Genomic DNA, 22,990 nt, shown 5'->3' with positions numbered 1-22,990 from the left:
GGCTCCGTCCGGGCTGTCCCGCGCCGGCAGCTCTGGTTGCGTTGGTGAGAGCCTCCGTTCCTGCTGGTGGTCGTAAGCGAGGAGGTGATGCGGTTCGCAGCGCCGTGCAGACCTACGGGGCGACGCTCATCTGAAACACAACCCGTTACTGCTTTCCCCTTTCCCGTGCCGGCCGTCAGAAGTATTAAGCATAGGCAAGTTTTTACTTACTAATTAATGGTGAAAATGTGTCTTCATCTCGCTAGCCCTGGAAAACTCTAGTCTAGCTGCAGGCAGGAGGCAGGGGAGGACATTTCTTCATTCCTTTTCTTTGGCTGGTAATTTCCGAGTACCTGGAGCACGCGGTGAGCCCAGCTCCTCGCCGGGCAGGACGCGTGTCCTCCTGCCCCGAAGCCTTCTCCTGCCGCTCGGCAGGACCGTCCCTGTCCTTCCAGGAGCTGGGAAAGTCCCTGTGGAGCAGAAGGAGGTGGCTGCAGACTCGGGGCAAGACGGGGCCATGTTGCAGCCTTTCTGCTCCGAAGGCTGGGCAGCCTGGGACAGCTCTTGCCTCTTGTCCGAGACCCAGGGGATGATCCCAATGTGGCTGCATCCGTGGAAATTTTGTCCTCTGAAGTCACGTGTGCTGACTCAGGATCCTGTTTACTCAGGACTAGTCCATGGGGCGTTTTCAGAGCGTAAAGACTTCTTCTCAGGCCCTGAATGGCATCTTTCACATGTATTGGAGGTTTTTACCCCATAAATAAAATCAATATTTGCTAATGATGTGGAAGAGTGCACAAGGAAGGGGAGCAACCTGCCTGGAGCTGAGCACCTCCCAGCCCTGCTGCAGCAGGCAAACTACTGCCCGAGTGAGGAAACGAGCCCACGCTTAGCTACGGGCAAGTGATAGGCTCCAAGGACTTTTCCAAAATCGCAATAAATCAACGGATTGAAGTTGTGCCTCTTGGCGTTGTCCAAAGCACTGATGGTGGGACAGGCTGTGCGATGAGGAGACTCGGTGTATCCCCAAAGAAGCAGAAGGACGGGGAGGGGGACAGGATTTTTAGTTTGGATAAAAATTGCCACGTGATGCCCTGTAGAAAGCCGCAAACTCCACGATTTTCAGTTGCAGTAGCAGGTTTTGGCTCTTTCCCCAGATTCCTTGTAAGTCACCTGCAGTGTTTGGTGATGGGTTGGCTGGCTGCGGTCTGCCGTGCCTTCTTCTGGTCCAACTTCTGGACCGGCGTTGCTGAACCCTCCTGCCCTGGGATAAACCTGGGGGCAGCGGCTGGCAGAAGATGCGCTGAGCCAGGAGAACGACCTTGCTCCAGCCGTGCTTCCCGAAGCACCTTGTGCCTTTGCGTCGCGTCAGCGTCGGCTCCCCGGAGCCGCGCGGCCGGAGTTGGCGGCGTGGCAGTGACGGGAATACGTTTTGCCGCGGCGAAGCGTGCTCTCGGCTGCACCGTAACGTTTTGGAATGATGCTGCTGGTGGTGATGGAGACCACCACGTCCGCGGCTACGCCGAGGGTGGAGCCTGGGCTTGAGTGTTTGTCCTTCCCCTGCTGACACAGAGTTTGGGAGGGAGTTGGAAGTGGCTGGAAATCCTCTGCCTGGAGAGGGGGTTTATATCCCAAGAGCGATCCCGCTGTGCTGCTTGCAGGGTGTATCAGTATGCAAAATATGGCTCCAGCTCCTCGTTCCTGCCTGTCTTTTTTGCTTGTAAATAGGTTTTGTGTCTGGAGATGGACTGTTTGAGCTGGACAGGGGGTGGATGCTTTCTGTGCGGCGGGTGATGGTCCCACGGCGAGTGGAAATCTGTGGGGTGCTGGTCCTCAAGTCATCTTCCCACAGAGTATTGCTGGGGGTCAGATGTATGGATGTGGTGTTGTTCAGGCTCCCTTCAGCCGTGGCAGAGCATCCGAAACACAACTTGCCAAATCCCAAGGTCTTCTCTGTAGATGGCAGCATGGTGGGTGCACGGGGTATGGCCGTGGCTCGGGTTCTGCATGGGGCCTGCTGCCGTAGGGCCAGTCGTGGTGCGGGCAGTGGGACCTCCCTGCAGGCAAGGGCTGCTGGCCCACCACGAGCAGCTCTGGGGCTGTCCTCCTTGCTGGTGCCTTTTTAAGGAGCATGGTCATTCACGAGTGTTACCTTCCAGGCCCGTGGGTGAAAGCTGGATCGTCTGCCTTGACTCTTTGTGCAGCGTAATTATTTTCCAAGCCCAGTGCTTGCTGTGAGAGGCAATGGTCTCAAGTTGCATCAGGGGAGGTTCAGACTGGATAGTAGGAAAAATTTCTTAGCTGAAAGAGTGGTCAGGCATTGGAAGAGGCTGCCCAGGGAAGTGGTGGAGTCCCCATCCCTGGAGGTGTTCAAAAAACATGTGGATGTGGCACTTCGGGACATGGTTTAGCAGGCACGGTGGTGGTGTATTGATGGTTGGACCTGATGACCTTAGAGGTCTTTTCCAACCTTAATGATTCCGTGATTCTATGATGCTGTCCAGAAAGCAGCTCTAAGAGAAGCTTCTTTCCACCTCTGCAACGATCACAGAGGCTTCTGCTCAGTCTATATTTTAAAGCAATACCCATGGAAAAAGCACGGTTTGCCAAAATCTGGGGGTTTCCCTGCGCTCGTGCTGCTCGTGGGTGCTCCGTGCAGTTCAGGAGATTGCGTCCATCCCAGCGGCCGTGGCTCAAGTCTGCGCTTGACCTTGATGGAGCGGTGGAGATAGTTGCTTTGTCTGATTGCAAATGAGGAAATACTTTTCTTAAAATAATTAATGGTCCCGGAAGAGTTATCTTTTTATTGCCATGGTTCTGTGAAAGCCTCCAGTCTATAAAGATGTGGTAGTTTCCTCCTCAGAGTTGGTAGGGAGCCCACCCCGGCTTGCAGAAGCATTTCTGTCCCACAGCGCTCGTCTGCGCGGGTTGGACATGACGGGGCAGGACCGCGCCGGGTCACGCCGTGCGTCAGGAGCCCGATGGAGCGGGATGGCGAGCCAAAGATCCCATTTCACTGGAGAGCTTTCCTTTTTATTGCTCGGTGGGGATGGTTTCCAAACCCAACCGAGCAGCAGCTAAAACAGCAGAGCCCAGAGCCGACGGGCGCGTCTCGGACCCGCCGTCGGGTGATGTTGGCTGCCAGCGTGGCCGGCGGTTGGCTACGTTGTCATTGGTGTGGTGTTACAGAATCACAGCATGGTGGGGGTTGGAAGGGACCTCCGTGGGTCATCTGGTCCAACCCCCTGCCGAAGCAGGGTCACCCAGAGCAGGCTGCACAGGACCTTGTCCAGGCGGGGCTGGAATATCTCCAGAGAAGGAGACTCCACAGCCTCCCTGGGCAGCCTGGGCCAGGGCTCCATCACCCTCAGAGGGAAGAAGTTCTTCCTCGGGTTCAGCTGGACCTTCCTCTGCTTCAGTTTGTGCCCGTTGCCCCTTGTCCTGTCACTGGGCACCACTGGAAAGAGTCTGGCCCCGTCCTCCTGACCCCCACCCTGCAGATATTTGTAAGTATATATTAGGTGTTGATGGCAGGAGGTGCAGGGCAGCGGGGAGGTGGTGCGCGGTGCTGCCGGTCCGGCTCGGGCAGGCAGCGTCTGCCCGTACTTGCCGCCGTTGCTGGCTGCCGCGCGCCTGGGTGTGCGTCGGAGTCTGCTGTGGCAACGTTAATCATTACCTTCGGGAAAGATAATTATTCATGAAGAAGTCATACCCTGTTAACAAGGAGCTGTGCTTAACTGCTTTCACGCTGCTCTGAACGTTTGTCTGGTCTTTGCTTCCCAAGCTGCCGCCGTGCCGGCAACGGACCCGGCGTCCGGCCCCACGGCAAGCGTCCATATCTCCGTGCCAGGATCATGGACAGCCGAGGTGTGGGCAGCAGGTCGAGGGAGGTTCTCCTTCCCCTCTACACTGCCCTGGTGAGGCCTCATCTGGAGTACTCTGTCCAGTTCTGGGCTCCCCAGTTCAAGAAAGATGAGGAGCTACTGGAGAGAGTCCAGCGGAGGGCTACGAGGATGGTGAGGGGACTGGAGCATCTCTCCTGCAAGGAGAGGCTGAGGGAGCTGGGTTTGTTCAACCTGGAGAAGAGAAGGCTGAGAGGGGACCTAATAAATGCTTAGAAATATCTGCAGGGTGGGTGTCAGGAGGATGGGGCCAGACTCTTTCCAGTGGTGCCCAGTGACAGGACAAGGGGCAACGGGCACAAACTGAAGCAGAGGAAGTTCCAGCTGAACCCGAGGAAGAACTTCTTCCCTCTGAGGGTGACGGAGCCCTGGCCCAGGCTGCCCAGGGAGGTTGTGGAGTCTCCTTCTCTGGAGATATTCCAGACCCGCCTGGACATGGTCCTGTGCAGCCTGCTGTAGGTGACCCTGCTTCGGCAGGGGGTTGGACTAGATGACCCACAGAGGTCCCTGCCAATCCCTACTATTCTGTGATTCTGTGATTCTGAGGTTGAGACAGATAAAAATATAAACCCGGAGCGTTTTTAGCCCCCGTCCTGTGCTTTAGCCACCCGTGGTACGGCGCAGGGGAGCAGGAGGGCACTGCCAGCTCTGCTCCGGGGGTTTTCCCAGCGCTGGGGGAAGGCTGGAGCCTCCTGGTCCATGGGGGGCTTTAGACCTGGCTCAGCTCCTCCGGCTCGGAGACACGCACCGGGGTCTTTGGCACACCGGTCTCTGGGAGGCTGCTGGCCCTGCAGGCTTGGCAGGAGAGGATTTTTTCCTTGGGGAATGGGAGCTCTGTTCTGGAAGATCGGGCTCGGACATCGGCAAGGGCGGCCGCTGTGCTGCCGGGGCCCCGTACTGGCGCTGGGGACCTTGCTGTAAAACACGGGCGGCTTCAGCAGCGAGCGTCCCACCAGTGTTGCTGATTTTCCCCTCCATTGCTCTTCCCACGTTATTTGGTCCTCACTCGTTTGTCCCCATCTGTTCCCTGTTACGTGGAGCCCTTTTTGGGGAGCGTCCCCTCGCCTCGTGTTTGTTCAGAGCCTGGGGTGAGCAGCCGTCCCTCCTGAGCAGGACCTCTGTGTTTTGCCACGTACCAATATATCTGAAGGACCTTCGAAATGCAGAAATGTAAAACCCCCATGGAGCTCGTTAATGACCCTACAGCGATTCTTTCTGCTTGCTCCTGGAAAACAGCTCCATGTCCCCAAGCTGGCCCCAGCGTGGGGCTCGGGGAGCCACCTGAGCATAACCTTGGGGGTCCATGTGCTGTACCAGAGGCATCTGAGCTGCCTCTGGGACCTCCAGGGAGCTGCAGCCCTGCGGTGGTGGGGCCACGTCCTTGGGTTAGTCAACTGGTCCTCCAGCCACCCCATCCTCCCGTACGTCGTGGTCTCCTCGCACGAACCCAGGCTCTCCATAGTATAAATACGTGATCTGGGCTCACAAATCGTGCGTCGTTTTGACGGTCTGAAATGCTTTGCTTTATGTTTGATGGTTTCCATTTGGTCATTGGGTTGCCCAGAGGTTTGTGGTGGAGCTACCAGTAAATTGTATATTAAAAGCCCCCCGATGTCCCATAAGAAGCTCAAGACTGTACCAGGTGCCCTTGGGAACAGTAAATCTTTGGAAACTGTATTGATTGCCAGTCCTGGCTCTGCACTCTGGATGAACTTTGTCCTCACAAAAGAACAGAAGGTGATTTTTCTTTGCCAGCCAGCTGGCCTTCAACTGAGCTACTCGTAACGCCGTCGCAAACTCTAATCCAGGTAAACACAGAAAAGATGATTTACGAGTTGGGAAGAGAAGCCACATCAGTTCGTAATGAGGTTTAATACTTAGTGGCATGTTCTCAAATATTGTCCTTAAATATCGCAGTTGGGTCTTGCCTGCATGTTAGAAGGTCAGTGTTTTGTGCTCTTCGGATCATGCAAATGGTGGTCTTGGTGGTCTGCCTTAACTGCAAGGCAACAAAATCGCAAAACAGGATTAGAGGAGTGATTTGGGGAAAACACGGATTTCTGTAATCAGATTTTTAGTGCAATCTGTCTGCTTTTACACGGGAGTAAGTTTACGGGAGAGGACGCCGGGAGGTGACGCAGAGCTCGCGTCAGGTCCGTGCGGTGCTGTATGTGCCTGGCTTGCGGTTCATGTTTGAGTACGCGCTCCTCGTTCCGCAGCCTTGAGCTTTTCCTGCCTAAAACTACCTAAGAAATAAGTAAGGAGAAGAGGCATGGTGTGGCCCTGTGGATTTCAGGGCAGGGAGCGCTCTTGTTCCTTGCAGGCAGCCGTTTGCCTTGTTTTTTCCCCAAAGGGCTCTTCTTGGGTTGGGAAATGGGGAGCGGCTGGGGTGGGATAGGGGCATCCAGGGGGTTTCACAGCCCGGACAATGCTGGAGCGGCTGTTTCTGCTGGCCATCTGCTCCCAGGTGGTCTTGGGGCAAGGGCTTCTGTGAGATGAACCCCGGGGCTTTAACAAGCCCTCCTTTTGAAGCCTTGGTATCCTCGATATAGGGGATGCGAGTTCCCTTCTTCAAAGGGAGAATTCGGAGGAGACTTTATTTATTTATTTGCCTGGCACACTTCTGTCACCCTTGTGTACTTTACGTGCTCCCAACAGCTCGCGCGAGCGCCCGTTGCGTGAAACACCTCTGCGCTGGTGAGGTGCGGAGGAACGCCGACAGTGTCCAAGAGTCTGAAATAACTCCTCCTCGGGAGTAACCGCCGTCGGGGTGGTTTTTGGGCAGCACCCAGCCCTTGCCCGGCACCCCGCCCCCCCCATCCTGCTGTCCCCCCAAGCAAGTCATAGATTCATAGAATGGTTTGGGTTGGAAGGGACCTTAAAGATCATCTGGTTCCAACCCCCTGCCATCAGCAGGGACCCCTTCCACCAGCCCAGGGTGCTCAGAGCTCCATCCAACCTGGCCTTGAACACTGCCAGGGAGGGGGCAGCCACAGCTTCTCTGGGCAACCTGGGCCAGTGTTTCACCACCCTCCTGGGGAAGAATTTCTTCCCAATATCTAATCTAAATCTGCCCTCTGCTAGTTTAGAGCCGTTCCCCCTTGTCCTATCACTGCACCCCCTTGTGAAAAGCCCCTCTCCATCCTTCCTGTAGCCCCTTCAGGTACTGGCAGCTGCTACGAAGTCCCCTAAAGCCGTTCCTCTTTCTCTATGTGCAGGGAGTTTTCCGTGCTGGGAGGCTGACCCTGGGCATCCCCCGAAGAGCCGGCGGGGCCGAGCGTTTCCCGGGGGAGCATGGACTGAGAGAGGAGCATCGCCGGAGCGCGGCTGCCGGCGCCCTTGGCCTGGACCCTGATGGACTCCGAGGCAGGGCTGCATTACCATGGTGATGATCTTAACCAAAACTCGGGCAAACAAAGGTGCTGACTCCGTAACATGCGGGACTGAGCTGGTAAGCTTTGCTTTTCAAAACTCTTTTGCTGCCGAGAGCTTTGCCGTAGTTTTATGATATGTTTTGGTTTGTTTTTTTTTTCATGCTGCAGGGCCAGATCTTTAGATGATTTATGTCACTAATTTCTGCCGAGCTGCATTAATATCCAAGGGGCAGGGGATTAGTGAATGATTGGAGCGCTGTAGCTGTTGCATATGTGAATGTCAGTAAGCGTGCAATGGAATAAGCAGTAGGAAAAAATAAAATCAATGCCCTGAACAACACGGGCGAGAAGTCGCTTCGCCAGCAGCGAACAGATGCTCGTCATGAATAGGAGGATGAGCAGGCGGGCAGCAGGATGCGGTGGGAGATGGCGAAGGGCAGAGCTGTGGTACTTAGCAGTCTCACTGGCAGCCTGGAGAGGAGCAAACCGAACCCCGTCGAATGAGCGAGCAACAAAAAAAAAAAAGCCAGATTTGGGACAGCAAACAGCCTAAATGATGCTGTAAGGGGCGAGCGAGGCCGCGGGGCTGAGCGTGCCGTCGGCAGATGAGGGGGAGCAAGTGAGGGTGGGGAGTAGGGTGAGGAGGAGGAGGAGGTGCGGGGTGGTGGAGAGCCGTCTGAGGAAGCCCAGAGCAAGGCTGGTCGTGGACGTTTGCTCCTCTGCTCTCCAGGAGAGATGGTCGTAGTCCGAGAAGAAGTCAGACCGAAAGGCTGTTCCTCACAGGGTGCGCTGAGAGCCTCAGATAAGGGCACGCAGGAACACGGCAGGAAGCATCTGGCAGGATTAGCCATAAATGGGCATTTTGAGCATAAAAGAAATATAAATGCCGAAGTTTGCTGAGGATGACGAACTGTCCAGCCAGGCTTCCCATGCAGATAGCGCAGCGTGCCGGGGTGAAGCCGGGCTGCCCTGGCAGCGCGCGGCGAAGGCGAGCAAGCCAGAGGCAGCGTTAAATCCTGCCTTAAAAGGGTGAAATTTGGGAAGGAAGAATAGAAAAAAAGAAAAATATCCTTGCTTTAGTGTTGGGAAGGCAGCATCTCTCCCGGCTGCTGCTTGGGGCAGCGAGGGGGGAGCCTGAGCATCCGATGCCGGCTGTGCCCCAGAGGTGTGTGGGGCAGGTGGAGGGGGGATTGCTGCAGGGGAGGAGAAGATTTGCTGCAGAGAGGCAGATGAGAAATCGTTTCTTCTACGGGAAGGGGCGGGCAGGCGGGCTGTCCGACGGCAGGCGGCGGAGGTGAGGAGCGGAGCTTTGCCCTCGCGTGTTTGCCGAGTGCCTCCCGCGGCTCCGGGGCTGGGTCGATGGTGCAGTGACAGTCCTGCTTACCCAGGTTGAATTGACGAGTTGTCAGACTGAGGTAGATGTTCACGGCACTTATCCACCAAAGAAGGCAAGGGTTTTTCCATTGACTCTGTGGGAAAGGCCAAAAAGCAAAACCTCAAGGAAATAAATGTCCGAGCAGCGGGAGAGCATCACCTACCGATGCTCAGTGCGCTCGTTTGGTTCAGTTCCCAATGTGCTGTTAGGCAAAACTCTTACAAAATGGTAATTATACTCAGTACAAGGTGTATGTCATCTAAAGATGTTCCTCTCCCTGCTGCGTTTGGAGGCAGGAGCTGGTCGCTGGGACTGGCACGCAGATGGGCGCTGGCACCGCTGCCTTCTCTGGGGCTTGTCCAGCTTCGGCCACTCTTTGGAGACAGCCACGTGTCCTCACTGTCTCCCGATTAATCCTACCTGCCGCTTCATGAGGTGGGGCCCGACAGGTAGAAATCGCCTGACTTCCCCTAGAAAAGTGGCACATGCTCCAGAGAAGGTGACCAACCCTTATCTACCTTCTCCACATCTGCTCCCCGCCGTCGTTTTCTGCCTCCACGTCCCTCTGTAGTCAATATTTATAATATTCCGTATATGAAGTGGGGTCCCTGTGTTGGATCGCTCCACACAGGCAGGTGCCAGCGTTTGGCACGTTATTATTATTGCCATGTGAGCAGGCAATGTGGAAAGCATGGGTCAGGAGAGAAGATGTGAAGGCGGTGGCCTGACGCCAGGTAAAGCACCGCTGCGGCAGCGCGCGTGGACGGGGAGGTCGTGCTGGTGCTTCCCCCGCAGGATGTAACCCCTCGGTCAGATGGGATGATGTTGCCAGGAAAGTCACTTCAGAAGCAAAATATGGATATTTTGGGGGATAATAAAAGAAAAATTAGTGTGAAAGTGTGTTTTTGCAGACAGAGCTGAAGTGGCACCTAGCAGCAGAGGACATCTTGATTTATTCTATATAGAACTGTGCCCATTTTTGGAAGTCTGATGGTATCTCTTAACGCTGAGGACAATTCTTGGAAAAAGAGTGTAAAAAGCAACCAGGATTATTTTGTCCCCATATAGTGGTGTTTTTCCTTATTTTTAGTGCAAATCTATGATTCTATAAATCAGCACAGTCTGAATGCAGACTCCTCAGGAGAAGCGCTGGGGTGAGGACGCCTTGCCTTAGAAACACACTTGATGTTTAAAAAAAAACCCAAATAGCCACTTTGTACCTCAACAGGAGGCCTTAATGGGCTTGGACGGGGTTCAGAGACCACTGCTGCTGCTTTCTTGCCCAGTCCAGAGTTACCGCTGAATTGCAGCTCCCGGTTTAGTTTCTCCAGTGTTTTGGGTCCCAGAGCTGGGGGACCTCGCTGCAGCTCTTCCCGTGGGTAAGGACTGGGTGCAGCAGCCGTGATCTGCAAGCTCAGGCCTCGACACCGACTCTCTGCAGGATTTAATGAAATTTGGTGTCACTGAGGGCAGATGACTGGGTCTGCGCCCCGGTCCCTGCCCAGATGGGACTCCCGCTGTGGGCTCCCAAGCCTCTCCTCCCCATCGGGTGCCACGTGGCTTTGCCGAGGCTGGAGGCAGGGTGGTTTCAGGCAGGACAAGGGGCAACGGGCACAAACTGAAGCAGAGGAAGGTCCAGCTGAACATGAGGAAGAACTTCTTCCCTCTGAGGGTGACGGAGCCCTGGCCCAGGCTGCCCAGGGAGGCTGTGGAGTCTCCTTCTCTGGAGATATTCCAGACCCGCCTGGACGCGGTGCTGTGCAGCCTGCTGTGGGTGACCCTGCTTGGGCAGGGGGTTGGACTGGGTGACCCACAGAGGTCCCTTCCAGCCCCAACCATTCTGTGTGATTCTGTGGTTCTGTGATTCTGGTGGCCCGGTCGAGTCTGCGAGAAGTGAATAGTTTTTCTGGTTGTTTGCAGCACACTCCAAAGATGAGTCAAGGACCTACCCTCTTCTCTTGTGGCGTGATGGGTAAGTAACAGAAACTTCTGTCCGTATTTGCTCCACCTCCACTCCCACTCCCATGCAGCGATGAGCGAGACGATCTCCTGACTGGCTGGATGTCTCCAAAAAATGCTGCCCTGCAGACCCTGGGGCGGTCATCCCCCTGCCTGCCCCGTGTAGCAGGGATGGAGGGGCACCCACCCCAGCACCCACAAGCGGTGGCCATCACGCCCGTGCCACCCTCCTTCCCAGAGGCGCTTGTCCTGCCCCGTCACCATTGCTGAGTGAACCGCTTCTCTCCTTCCCCCTCCTCAGTGCTTTGATGTGTCTGCTTATTTTTAGAGTAACCTGTACGCTTGGGGCTGAGATTGTGTTTCAGTACCCAGCCCACAATCGTGGCTCTTGACTGTTTACACGATGCAAGTAATAAATAGCAGTTATTATCACGAAAATGTTCTACCACTTGGCACAGAGTGTTTGGACAGGCCTCAGACAATAAGGAAAATGTCTTATTTTTGCCTTTGACAATAACCATGGTATAGGATGTTGAATACATTTCATGTCAGAGCTTGCTGTTAATTTTTATGCTCAGCCGTCACCAAAATTGACAGGGGATCGGTGCCTTGGCTGGTGATCCTGAAAAACTGGTAGTGCTGGAGGATGTGCCGTTATATTGTGCTCTTTGGGTTTTGTAGGGGGGGAGCCGGTTACTAGGCAAAGTCTCAAAAACCAATTAAAATTGTAGGTCAAGTTTGAGCCAAGCTACTTGGTATGAAAGCCAAGACTTTATAGACAAAGAGGCTCCCCCTGTTCTTCATGGACACAGCTCTCATTAGCGTTAACGGGAGCCAAGCACGTGCAGCGAGGGGAGATATTTCCCAAGGTCTCTGATAACTCCAGTCGTTTGGAGTGGTGGGGGAAGATGGAAAGCGTTTGGATTTTTTCAGATGAAAGTCGCAAGCTTCAAAGTCGAGAAGGAGTAGCGGCAGCCCGTTCCCTTTCTCCTGCCTGTCAGACATGAGTGAGGAACAAAGAAACCCAATCAGATGGTTTTGTCTTGCGCTGTGGCACTGCCAGGCTCTTCAGCAGATATGAAGAGTCTACGCCTAATTGAGCAGCAGCTTGTCGTGAAAAGCTTTTACAAAGCCGTCTGTGTCTTCGTAGCGCTGCGCTGCTCTTCCTTGGCTGCCAAATTATTCTCTTTCCGAGGGCACCAGATCTCACCTCCTTGACCACAGCTTGCCATGTCATGGTCTTCGTCATGCCCAGCCGAGAGGAGCCAGGCTCTCCATTGGTTGGCTTGGGTTTGATGTTAGGCTCTTTCACGAATGCTCATCTCGATGTCTCCAGACACGGGCCATGATCACAGACCATTCCAGTGTCAAAACTTGCTGGACATTTTAAAGAAGTCCCACGGTTATAATGGCACCAAATGTGAAACTGGGGGAATAGTTCAGGTCAAAGGTCCAAGTCCTTGTTGGTGGAAAGCGCTGAGATAAATAAGCACGGTGAAGCTTGGAGTAGCAGCGCAGCCTACGGGAGGCAAAGAGTTGTAGTCCCGTGTGTGATGTTGGGGGGATGGAGGAAAGTTGGCTGAATTTTCTGGTCTTTTTTAGCCAGAAGAAGCTGAAGGTCTTAGCAGAGGGTCTTCCTGGTTCGCTTTGGGCGTGAGGGCAGCTTTGGGCAGGAAGACAGCTCGCGGCCGATCCTGGTAGCCATGGGGCAGCAGGGCAGAGGGAAGCCCAGCGTTGGCCAGGCTGAAGGAGAGATCATCATCCAAACCCTGGACAGGGGTCCCACAGGCATTGGCTCAGGAAAGCTCATCTCCAGGAAGGAGCAGGAAGAAGTTGGGTCAAAGCCCCAAGCGGTACGTGATGCACCACGACCAAGAAACCCGGCGAGTGCAGGACGGCAAGCCTGGGATCCTGCTTACCCGTGGCGTAACGTGGGCATTTGTGTCACGGCTTGTGCCCCGAAAACTATTTGCAAGGAGAAGAAGAGCAAACTGAAGCCCGTGCGTTTTAGATGTAGATACCTGGGAATGTATTAAACACTTCAAGAATCTGAAAATTCATTATAAATTGTAATATACCACAATGTAGGAGTACACATTGTTGAAGACTTGATATGTCAGGTGATGCAATGTTAGATCTGCTTCTCAAGGTGACCTAAATAATCTTTTGATTTTTAGATTGGTAAGAAATACTCCTGCCAGTGTGATGGTATTTATATTGCTAAAAAGATTGGTTTTACCTTTCTATAGCCCTTTGCTGGGAGGAAGATTAAAGATGAAATGCCTATAACTATAAATTCAACATTTTCTTTTTTCCCTTCTCCTTGATGGGCCCTTGAAACACCTGGAGTATCAGAATTGTCTGATTGTTGGATAGGGGTTTTTTTTCCACCTTTTTCCCCTGCAGTCTCCACCGCGTGTCCCCGGTGAAAGCACCAGTGACTGTGCCAGAGAATGAACGCGCCCGATTAGAAGGCTGAGGTATTACTTTGGACTTGCCGTGTTGAAATTTTGCTGTCGTTGGGTGGATGGCAGAAGAAAACTCACAACATTCTGACACGCCGACAGCCGCGGCCTCGTGTTTTCCGTTTACTCAAGAAATTCCCTTTGAGGCAAGCTGCAGGCAGGGTTTTACAGAGGCTCCGTGTGAGTGCCTTTGCCCCGGCCGCAGGACCAGTGTCCCGGGGTCGATCCCGTTGGAGAGCCAGGCACGTTTCGCCGTCGAGGTGGGGAATTTCCCTCCCTGTTGGCACGAGGAGCCCGCAGCCCGCTGCCGTGTTTATTCTCATGGTGAGGGACTGGAGCATCTCTCCTGCGAGGAGAGGCTGAGGGAGCTGGGCTTGTTCAGCCTGAAGAAGAGAAGGCTGAGAGGGGACCTTAGAAATGCCTCTGAGTATCTGCAGGGTGGGTGTCAGGAGGATGGGGCCAGACTCTTTCCAGTGGTGCCCAGCGACAGGACAAGGGGCAACGGGCACAAACTGAAGCAGAGGAAGCTCCAGCTGAACATGAGGAAGAACTTCTTCCCTCTGAGGGTGACGGAGCCCTGGCCCAGGCTGCCCAGGGAGGCTGTGGAGTCTCCTTCTCTGGAGATATTCCAGACCCGCCTGGACAAGGTCCTGTGCAGCCTGCTCTGGGTGACCCTGCTTGGGCAGGGGGTTGGGCTGGGTGACCCACAGAGGTCCCTGCCAACCCTGACCATGCTGGGATTCTCCAGCCATAGGTTTCGGGGCTGTTGTTTGCATTTCCCATTGAAGCACAGCTCCACGCATCATATTTTAATCTTATTTCTGCAATGGGAAGGCTCTGTGGTGCTGCCATCAGCTGATTACAACCATTAAGTTTGTTCCACGTTCAGAAATCGCCTCTTGAACATGAACAGGGGGGCAGTGGAAAACGCAGGCTGCCTTTTCCCTCGAACACGGAGAGCGGGAGACCGAAATTCAACTTGAACAACACAGGGAAAGAAAGGAATTGGATGTGCACCCGTGTGAAGAGAAATGTTTGGGTTAGGATCCAAACAGAATTTATCTGCCAGAAAGGAGAAGAAAAATTGATTGAAACCCGTAATTGCTTTACAAGTTGCCATAATAAATTATGTATTAATGTAAATTATTTCACGGGAGAAGAACGTGGAGGAAACTTGAGCAGAAGGATCATGCATTATGTATAAAAAGGAACTGTAAAAATATTATAGCAGCACATTTGCGTCGCTGTAGTTAACGCTGTGGCAGCGTTTTGGTCTTACGCCGTTCTCTGTGGTTGCGAACGTGGCCGTGAACGTTTCCTCTGTGTCGCTGGAGGAGCACGGCAGTCATTTGGAAAGCCTGCGACCGTCCCGAAGCTGCAAGGTGCCCGGCACGTCCGTGCTCCTGAACCCGGAGCTCAGCGCTTGGAAACCTGGCTGCGACGCTCTGGGGACGGATCCTGTGCTCCGCGGGGCCGTGCAAAGCTCTCGGGGATGTCTGGAGGACGATAGCAGCTCTGTGGAGAGGGACCTGGGTGTCCTGGTGGATGACAGATTGACCATGAGCCACCAGTGTGCCCTGGCTGCCAAGAAGGCCAGTGGGATCCTGGGGTGCATCAAGAGGAGAGTGGCCAGCAGGTCGAGGGAGGTTCTCCTTCCCCTCTACACTGCCCTGGTGAGGCCCCATCTGCAGTGCTGTGTCCAGTTCTGGGCTCCCCAGTTCAAGAAAGATGAGGAGCTACTGGAGAGAGCCCAGTGGAGGGCTACGAGGATGGTGAGGGGACTGGAGCATCTCTCCTACGAGGAGAGGCTGAGGGAGCTGGGCTTGTTCAGCCTGGAGAAGAGAAGGCTGCGAGGGGACCTAATATATACTTACAAATATCTGCAGGGTGGGTGTCAGGAGGACGGGGCCAGACTCTTTCCAGTGGTGCCCAGCGACAGGACAAGGGGCAATGGGCACAAACGGAAGCAGAGGAAGCTCCAGCTGAACATGAGGAAGAACTTCTTCCCTCTGAGGGTGACGGAGCCCTGGCCCAGGCTGCCCAGGGAGGTTGTGGAGTCTCCTTCTCTGGAGATATTCCAGACCCGCCTGGACAAGGTCCTGTGCAGCCTACTGTGGGTGACCCTGCTTTGGCAGGGGGTTGGGCTGGGTGACCCACAGAGGTCCCTTCCAACCCCTACCATGCTGTGATTCTGTGATAACCACCCCGCTTGATTTGGGGACGTGACTTCAGGTGGCGGGTGCCTCGTGCCCGGGACCGCTGGGCTCGTTTGATGCGGAGAAGGTTGCGCGGGGGAACAGACGGACGTTGTTACGGGTTCATTTCACTCTTCAAAGTGACGGTCTGGGTTTTGCCCGAAAGGAGATTTGGGAACAGATAGCATTGGAGCATGGTGTTGGTGATCCCAGGGTGCGCTGGGCTGTGCTTGGGTGCGGGCAGCTTCTGCCTTGTCCCTGAAAATAGGATTGGGGGGAAAAATAAACCAGGTGAGGATGGCCCGGCAGCCGGAGCCCGGGATGTGCCGAGGCTTGCCCAGCCCGGCGAGGCCCTCACCTTGCAGCGACGGCCGCTCTTCACCCACACCCTGGGTGCTCCAGCTGCTTGACGCCCACCATCTCCCTCCCGGAGCATCCCTGGCAGGGCTGCTCCCCCCCAGCATGGGGTCAGCGGCTCTGCCACCAAACTGTCCCCGAGGCCGGGCAGGGCGGAGGGCAGGTTGGACGAGGCGGGAGCCGGGGTTCGGATCGCTCCTGTCGGGGCTGAATCAGAGCGAGGTCTCGCAGCCGTGCTCTGGAGAGCAGGAGCGGTGTGGGTTTGGGTCCCGCTGCGGCTGGGCAGCCGGGGAGCTTGCAGCTCTAACCTGAATTTAATGTCGCTTCACGCCTGAATTTCTCGCTGCTTCGTGCGTGGTTTGCAAGAGAGCTCGGGCTCCGGCTGCCACGGCCGGAGGAAATTCAGCCCTCCCCAGTGCCGATAACCCCCTCTGTGTCTTGGGAGCGGGAGAGCTGTGCCACCGCCCAGGAGATGCCGGAAAATTCACTGTGTGCTGCCTCACCCTGGAAACGCGGACCAAAACATCTCGAAAGCGATTTGCTGGGCGAAGGGACTTGCGGTGCTGAGTTTTGCGGCTTGGAGTTCAAACCCGAAAGTGAGACGGCATTTCATGCAGGGCCCCTGAGAGCTGGGCAGGGTCCGTTTAGCCGGGGGAAGAGCCCCTCGTGCCGCACTGACATCACGCTCCGGCTGTAAAGGTTCGCCTGTCGATTTTCCAGTAGGCAAAGGAGAGTTTTCCAGCGAAGCAGCTCACGCACGAACCGAGGGGTTCCCAGGGTGGGTTTTATCCTGGAACAAATTACTGCCTCGGGGTACAGCGAGCTGAGGTTTGTAACAGAAGAAAATTAACACACGCTGAACTGCAGCAGTACTAATGGCTCCACTGCAATTATCGTTATCAGCGGGCTCAGGATGTCAATCTCCGTCTTCAAAAACTGAGCAGAAATCCAGCTGGTTTTCCTCAGTAAGGCTTTCCCGAGTCCTTGAATCACGGAATCACAGCATGGTCAGGGTTGGAAGGGACCTCTGTGGGTCACCCGGTTCAACCCCCCTGCCGAAGCAGGGTCACCTACAGCAGGCTGTAGAGGACGTTGTCCAGGCGGGTCTTGAATATCTCCAGAGAAGGAGACTCCACAGCCTCCCTGGGCAGCCTGGGCCAGGGCTCCGTCACCCTCAGAGGGAAGAAGTTCTTCCTCATCTTCAGCTGGAGCTTCCTCTGCTTCAACACCCTCAGCCCTTCACCCACCCATTTTCAGTTTGTTTCAGGGTGACCAGTTTTCTGTCTGCACTGTGAAAAACCACTTTCTGGGTCACCCGGTAGTTTGGGACCGATCAGGGGGCTGTGGGGGGGCCAGGCTCTGCTCCCTGCCCGGCCAAAAAACCAGCTCCCATGGGACAAGGGGGAAAGCAAAGAACCCCAAGCTGGTGCTGGGGATAACGACGCAATTACCGGTCTCTTTGCAAGGTTTGGAAGATTTATAGCTGTTTGTGCCGAAGCGGGGGCAAAAGAGGAAGGTGTCCCGTATCCTCCTCACCAAGGCCTTTTGTACAGCGTGACGTCTCCGGCCGGAGGATCGTGGCAGCTTGCCATGAAAAATCAGCTTCTATTTCTGTTCCTTTTGTCTGCTGACCTGACCCAAGGAACCTCTCTGCTGGCTGCATGATACAGAGGGAAAATAATAAAGATCTAAACATAGAAGTAGTTGGTTAGTGCAGATTTCTCACTTCTTTTAATAAACTTGTGTTTATTAAAATAAGGACAGCAACAGTTAAAATGCCGTGCGGTTACTGAGGGCAGAGCCGGGCTGTTTGCGGCTGGAGCTGGGACGGCGGCAGCTGGGTGCGGGGAGGAATGGGATGACCGGCCGAGAGTGGTGGAAGGGGCCCCAGATCTGACCTCCTGACTTGAAACGGAGCCCTGGTCGGAAGCGTTCTGCACCGTTGCGTCTTCCCCGTCAGGCTGGTACCTGCAGCTGCGGGCTGGGTACGGCTTTTAATTCATCCCTCAGTTTTACCCGAGTGGAAAACCCCCGAAAAAAACATCACCCGAATTCCGTGCGAAACTTCGCGGCGACGGTTAGCCAGCGCGGCTTGCGTCCGTTCGCAGCAGCCGACGGCAAAAACAACACCAGAGGAGCTCTGCCGGGTGAGGACTTTTTTCCACGGCAGCGGGCGACGGGGCTGCCCTGCCGTGGTTGTCCTGTTGAGCGTCAGCGGCGTTACCTGCAGGGAGCCTGCGCCGGGGAGCCAGACCGGGATGGTGCTTTGCTGGCTTCCTCCGTTGGCGGCGGGACCGTGCGCGGGAGTGAGATGGTCGCCCTTCGTCCTCGCCTTCAACGCCTCATCTGGAGTGCTGTGTCCAGTTCTGGGCTCCAGTTCAAGAAAGATGAGGAGCTTCTGGAGAGAGTCCAGCGGAGGGCTACGAGGATGATGAGGGGACTGGAGCATCTCTCCTACGAGGAGAGGTTGAGGGAGCTGGGCTTGTTCAGCCTGGAGAAGAGAAGGCTGCGAGGGGACCTTAGAAATGCTCATAAATATCTTCAGGGTGGGTGTCAGGAGGACGAGGCCAGACTCTTTCCAGTGGTGCCCAGCGACAGGACAAGGGGCAATGGGCACAAACTGAAGCAGAGGAAGCTCCAGCTGAACGTGAGGAAGAACTTCTTCCCTCTGAGGGTGACGGAGCCCTGGCCCAGGCTGCCCAGAGAGGCTGTGGAGTCTCCTTCTCTGGAGATATTCAGACCCACCTGGACAAGGTCCTCTACAGCCTACTGTAGGTGACCCTGCTTGGGCAGGGGGTTGGGCTGGGTGACCCACAGAGGTCCCTTCCAACCCCGACCATGCTGTGATTCTGTGCCGTGGCCATCGGTGGGGTTTCGGACTGTGGCTGTGCCGGGCGTGCAGGCTCCCGTCGCCTCATGCATTTCAGTGGACCTCGGAGGCGCTGGTTTCTCGGGGCTTTACCCGGGCACCGTAAAACCCACCTGAGAAAAGGAATACCTTGAAGCCAACCCCTGAACCAAGTGACAGGGTACCGCAGCACCCGGGTGGCCCCAGTTTTGGGGCACGGAGGGGAAGCGGGCGATGAGCCTCACCGCAGGGACCCAAGAACAGCGTCTTGCAAAGAGCTGCTGGAGGCTGAGCGTGCATCTGTGACAGCATCAGCCATCTTGGCGCTTATTCCGTGCACCGACGTTTGCGAGGCGCGGTGTCTTCGGGTCGGCCGGGGAGGGATGCTCAGAGCCGTGGCGGGGATGAGCTGGTTTCGTGGGAGCAAAGCTGTCTGAGCAGCGGCTGGGGGCAGGACGGGCCGGTGCGTGTCGGGATGGCTTTTGGTTTCCCTCTGATGACCTCCTCGGTGTTTCCATGCCGATCGGGCAGCTCGATGCCCGCACTGCTCTCTGTTAGGACCGTCCCTGCTGTGCTTGCTGGCCTCCTTGCCGGTGGTTTGTCCATCACACCCCAGCAGCGCTTTGTGCTCTTCGCTTCCAGTTTTTGGGAACCTCTCGGGCAAGTGATGCTTGGACCTGATGATCTTAGAGATGTTTTCCAACCTTAATGATTCCGTGATTCAGTTGTGGAGCTCGGGACAAACCGTGCGCGTCCGAGACGTGATTCAGCGCAGAGATAAGGCAACGGCCGTGTCATTTGATAAGGCTGAATTTCCCTTAGCTAGGGCAATCTGGGTATTCAAGGGCATGTTTTTACCTTCTTCTAGCAGTTCTGCTCCTGCTGCGATTATCGTTTGGTCTCTCTCCCCATCTACGCCGCAGCAACCGTTCTGCTGGCAGTTCGGAAAACCATATTCCGAGAGTTAATTAATTTGTACTGGAAAACGTCCCATATGCTACTCTTTGTTTACGGGCGTAGAAAGCGAATCGCAGAATTAATTAACGCTAATGCCTGTGCGTGTGGTTTTTGTTTTTTTTTTCTTTTCTCCTTTCTGAACCAGAAAATGACAGATGGAGAGATCTCAGCAGGAAATGTCCACTTCAGCTCGAGCAGCCGGGCGCCAGCATCTGGGACTGCTTGTCGGACAAGGGCGAGGAGGGCTCGCGCTGGCGGGGGGACACGGCCAGCACCTGCTCCGTCACCAACCTGATCAAAGACCTCAGCCTCAGCGACCCCCACGGCAACCCCTCCGCCCCCCCCAGCAAGCGCCAGTGCCGCTCGCTCTCGTTTTCCGACGAAATGTCGAGCTGCGGGACCTCGTGGAGACCCTTGGGCTCGAAGGTTTGGACCCCGGTCGAGAAACGGCGGTGTTACAGCGGGGGGAGCGTGCAACGCTACTCCAACGGCTTCGCCACCATGCAGAGGAGCTCGAGCTTCAGCCTGCCGTCCCGGTCCAACCCGCTCTCCTGCGAGCATCCCGCCCTCGGCAGCCGGCTGGGATGCCAGGCCAGGAGGTCGGCCACCGGCGGGCACGGAGGAGACCGGGTGGACATGCAGAGGTCCCTCTCCTGCTCGCACGACCGCTTCTCCTCCTCGGAGTACTGCCCGCCGTCGGCGAGCAGCACGCCCGCCTCCACGCCGGAGCTGGGGCGCCGGGCCGGAGGGCTCTCCCGCAGCCGCTCGCAGCCCTGCGTCCTCAACGACAAGAAGGTCGGGGTCAAGCGGCGGAGACCGGAGGAGGTCCAGGAGCAACGGCCCTCGCTGGACCTCGCCAAGATGACCCAGGTGAGAGGCGGCGGGGGCTCGGCGGCGAGGTGATGCTGCGCTCCGCTTGGCGAGAAGTCCTTTGGCATCCTCCTGAGGGGGGTCTGCGGCGTGCAGGGGAACACGGGCGGTGCCGGGAAGCGCGTCCTTCCGTCCTGGCAGAAAACCCGTTCACCTCCTGAGGGATTTCTGTACTAAATCCCTGCATTTCTGCTCTGCGCTGGTTTTTGCGCGCCACGTGTCGTTGTTTTCTCCTGGTGCAGGTTTCGAGCAGGGATGTGTTAAACCCCACGGGCACAAACTGAGGCACAGGAAGTTCTGTCTGAAGATGAGGAAGAACTTCTTCCCTCTGAGGGTGACGGAGCCCTGGCCCAGGCTGCCCAGGGAGGCTGTGGAGTCTCCTTCTCTGGAGATATTCCAGCCCCGCCTGGACAAGGTCCTGTGCAGCCTGCTGTAGGTGACCCTGCTTCGGCAGGAGGGTTGGACTGGGTGACCCACAGAGGTCCCTTCCAACCCCTACTATTCTGTGATTCTGTGATTCTGTGGTTTTTGAGCTCAGAAGAGAGCAGCCCCGAGCCTGGCTTGGCGAGGTGAAGGCAGCACCTCGAGGCGCCGAGCCCTGGCTCCGTCAGAAGCCGAATTCATACCGCGACGGGCGTTACTTGCTCTTAGCCACTGTAATGCTCCACTCTGGAGATGCCACCACGTTTCATTTTCAGTTACAAACCCAGAGCACAACCTCCCTCCTCGGCACAGAGCCACAAAACAGATCTGAAGTGCGAATCGGGGAGGATTTTGCGTCCCCTCGCCGTTCGCAGGGAAACCGCTGGCAGCGATTCCTGGGGGGGATGGAGAAGCAGCCGTGGGGTGGCTCCCTTTGCTGTTCCCCGGCGGGGTGACGGGCAGCTGATGCTGCACCCTGTGTTTTCCCCGCTGACGAGAACGTGGCGTTTCGTGCTTGGCAGCGCGGCGGGTGTTTGAAAGAATGCGGTAGTGTTGGAGGAGGAGATTGGCTTCTTCTCCTCCAGAGGATGGTGAGGGTGAGGGAATCGCCTAGTTGGGTGATAGCGGGGGAAGAACATGAGGGTTGCTCTTGTCTTTTTATAAACCACGCCAGCGACATTTAATATAACAAATATAATATAATAAATTTAATATAATAAAGATGAGGAGCTACTGGAGAGAGTCCAGCGCAGGGCTACGAGGATGATGAGGGGACTGGAGCATCTCTCCTGTGAGGAGAGGCTGAGGGAGCTGGGCTTGTTCAGCCTGGAGAAGAGAAGGCTGCGAGGGGACCTTAGAAATGCTTATAAATATCTGCAGGGTGGGGGTCAGGAGGACGGGGCCAGACTCTTTTCAGTGGTGCCCAGCGACAGGACAAGGGGCAACGGGCACAAACTGAAGCAGAGGAAGTTCCAGCTGAACAGGAGGAAGAACTTCTTCCCTCTGAGGGTGACGGAGCCCTGGAACAGGCTGCCCAGGGAGGCTGTGGAGTCTCCTTCTCTGGAGATATTCCAGACCCGCCTGGCCGCGGTGCTGTGCAGCCTGCTGTGGGTGACCCTGCTTGGGCAGGGGGTTGGGCTGGGTGACCCACAGAGGTCCCTTCCAACCCTGACCGTGTTGTGATTCTGTATGTCCGAAAGCAGCTCAGTCCGTGTTCCTGGAAAACCTTCCGCTGGAGGAACAGTGGTGTTTCCTCCGGCTGCCGTCCTCTGCATCAAAAAATCCCCCGACAGTGAGAAAGCAACACCTGAGCACCCTGCGCTACTCAGCCACCCTCAAGCACAAGTTTAGACAGAAATAGTTGTCAGGTTTGTTCACCCTCTGCAAGAACCAATACCGTAAAGAAAAGGTCCCAAGGCCCCGTGCAGCGAGGCACAGGCACTGCAGGAACGGTGAAGGGATTGCCCGGGTGCAGCATCTCCCCCGAGAGCGATGGGCACCCCCTCTGCCATCCCCTCCTCGCCCGCCAGTCCAGGCTGGGTGGCTGGGGCTGCTACGAAATCACTGGGATCCGGCCCAAGGCACGTCCCGTGGAGAATTCCCGGTTCCCAGGGAGGAAACCCAGCCGGGTTTGGGCACCCATGGCCGCGGGTGGATCCCCGAGCCGGGGATGCAGCAGAGTGGGAAGAAAGCAAAGCCCGGAGCCGTGCGAGGGCCGGGGTTTTCGTAGCTCTTCGGTGATGGAAGGCAGCCCTGGCAGGCTGCTCTCGGCGTGGGAGGACTGGCACGGAGGGACGAGCAGGACGGGGCAAGTTACGGCGAGCATTCTTGCCTTTGGCGGGGCGGGCTGTCGGGGTGTGGGGCACGGCCAGAGCCCTCCCGGCATGGGAGCACTGTGGAAACCAGCAAATTCCCCGTGGGCAGTGGGAGACAGGGGGGTGAGTGGGCTCAGGAAGACCCCAGCGGTCTGGGTATTCCTTTTAAAGCCTCTCTAGGAATGAGAACTGGGAAGTTCAGTGCTTTGGGGCAAAAAGCTGAAATAACGGCAAGGTGTCCGCGTGGCTGCAGACGTCCCCTGGTCTGGCTTTGTACGGGGCAGAAATGGCTTGCACGCAACGGAGAGCAACGGAAAGCCAAAGTGTCCAGACTGGGCTTCCCAGCAGCCCTCAAAGCATTCACTTTAGGGATGGGGAAACTGAGGCACGGGGCACGCCGTGACTCCCTGGGCGCGAACAGCAGAGCTGGGGACCCAGCCCGGGGTGCTGGGTGCTGGGTCAGGATCCGACT

The 22,990-nt window shown here is 56.1% G+C and overlaps 1 protein-coding gene across 2 annotated transcripts in view; it reads left to right on the top strand.

Annotated features, from left to right (window-relative positions):
- The window catches only part of FAM53B (family with sequence similarity 53 member B), a 57,930-nt gene that overhangs the window by 13,367 nt on the left and 21,573 nt on the right, over nt 1-22,990 (top strand). For both annotated transcript variants that reach the window (XR_012764321.1, XM_075423897.1), the window contains exons 2-4: nt 7,100-7,332; nt 10,551-10,602; nt 19,557-20,281. Coding sequence is in view for 1 of the 2 variants with exons in the window: in XM_075423897.1 (XP_075280012.1) it covers nt 7,264-7,332; nt 10,551-10,602; nt 19,557-20,281 (846 nt within the window). In the remaining variant the exon portion in view is untranslated. The remainder of the gene's footprint in view (nt 1-7,099; nt 7,333-10,550; nt 10,603-19,556; nt 20,282-22,990) is intronic.

Source organism: Opisthocomus hoazin, chromosome 6 (genome assembly GCF_030867145.1).
Source record: "Opisthocomus hoazin isolate bOpiHoa1 chromosome 6, bOpiHoa1.hap1, whole genome shotgun sequence".
Classification (NCBI taxonomy): domain Eukaryota; kingdom Metazoa; phylum Chordata; class Aves; order Opisthocomiformes; family Opisthocomidae; genus Opisthocomus; species Opisthocomus hoazin.
This window is presented reverse-complemented; position numbering and strand designations above follow the sequence as displayed.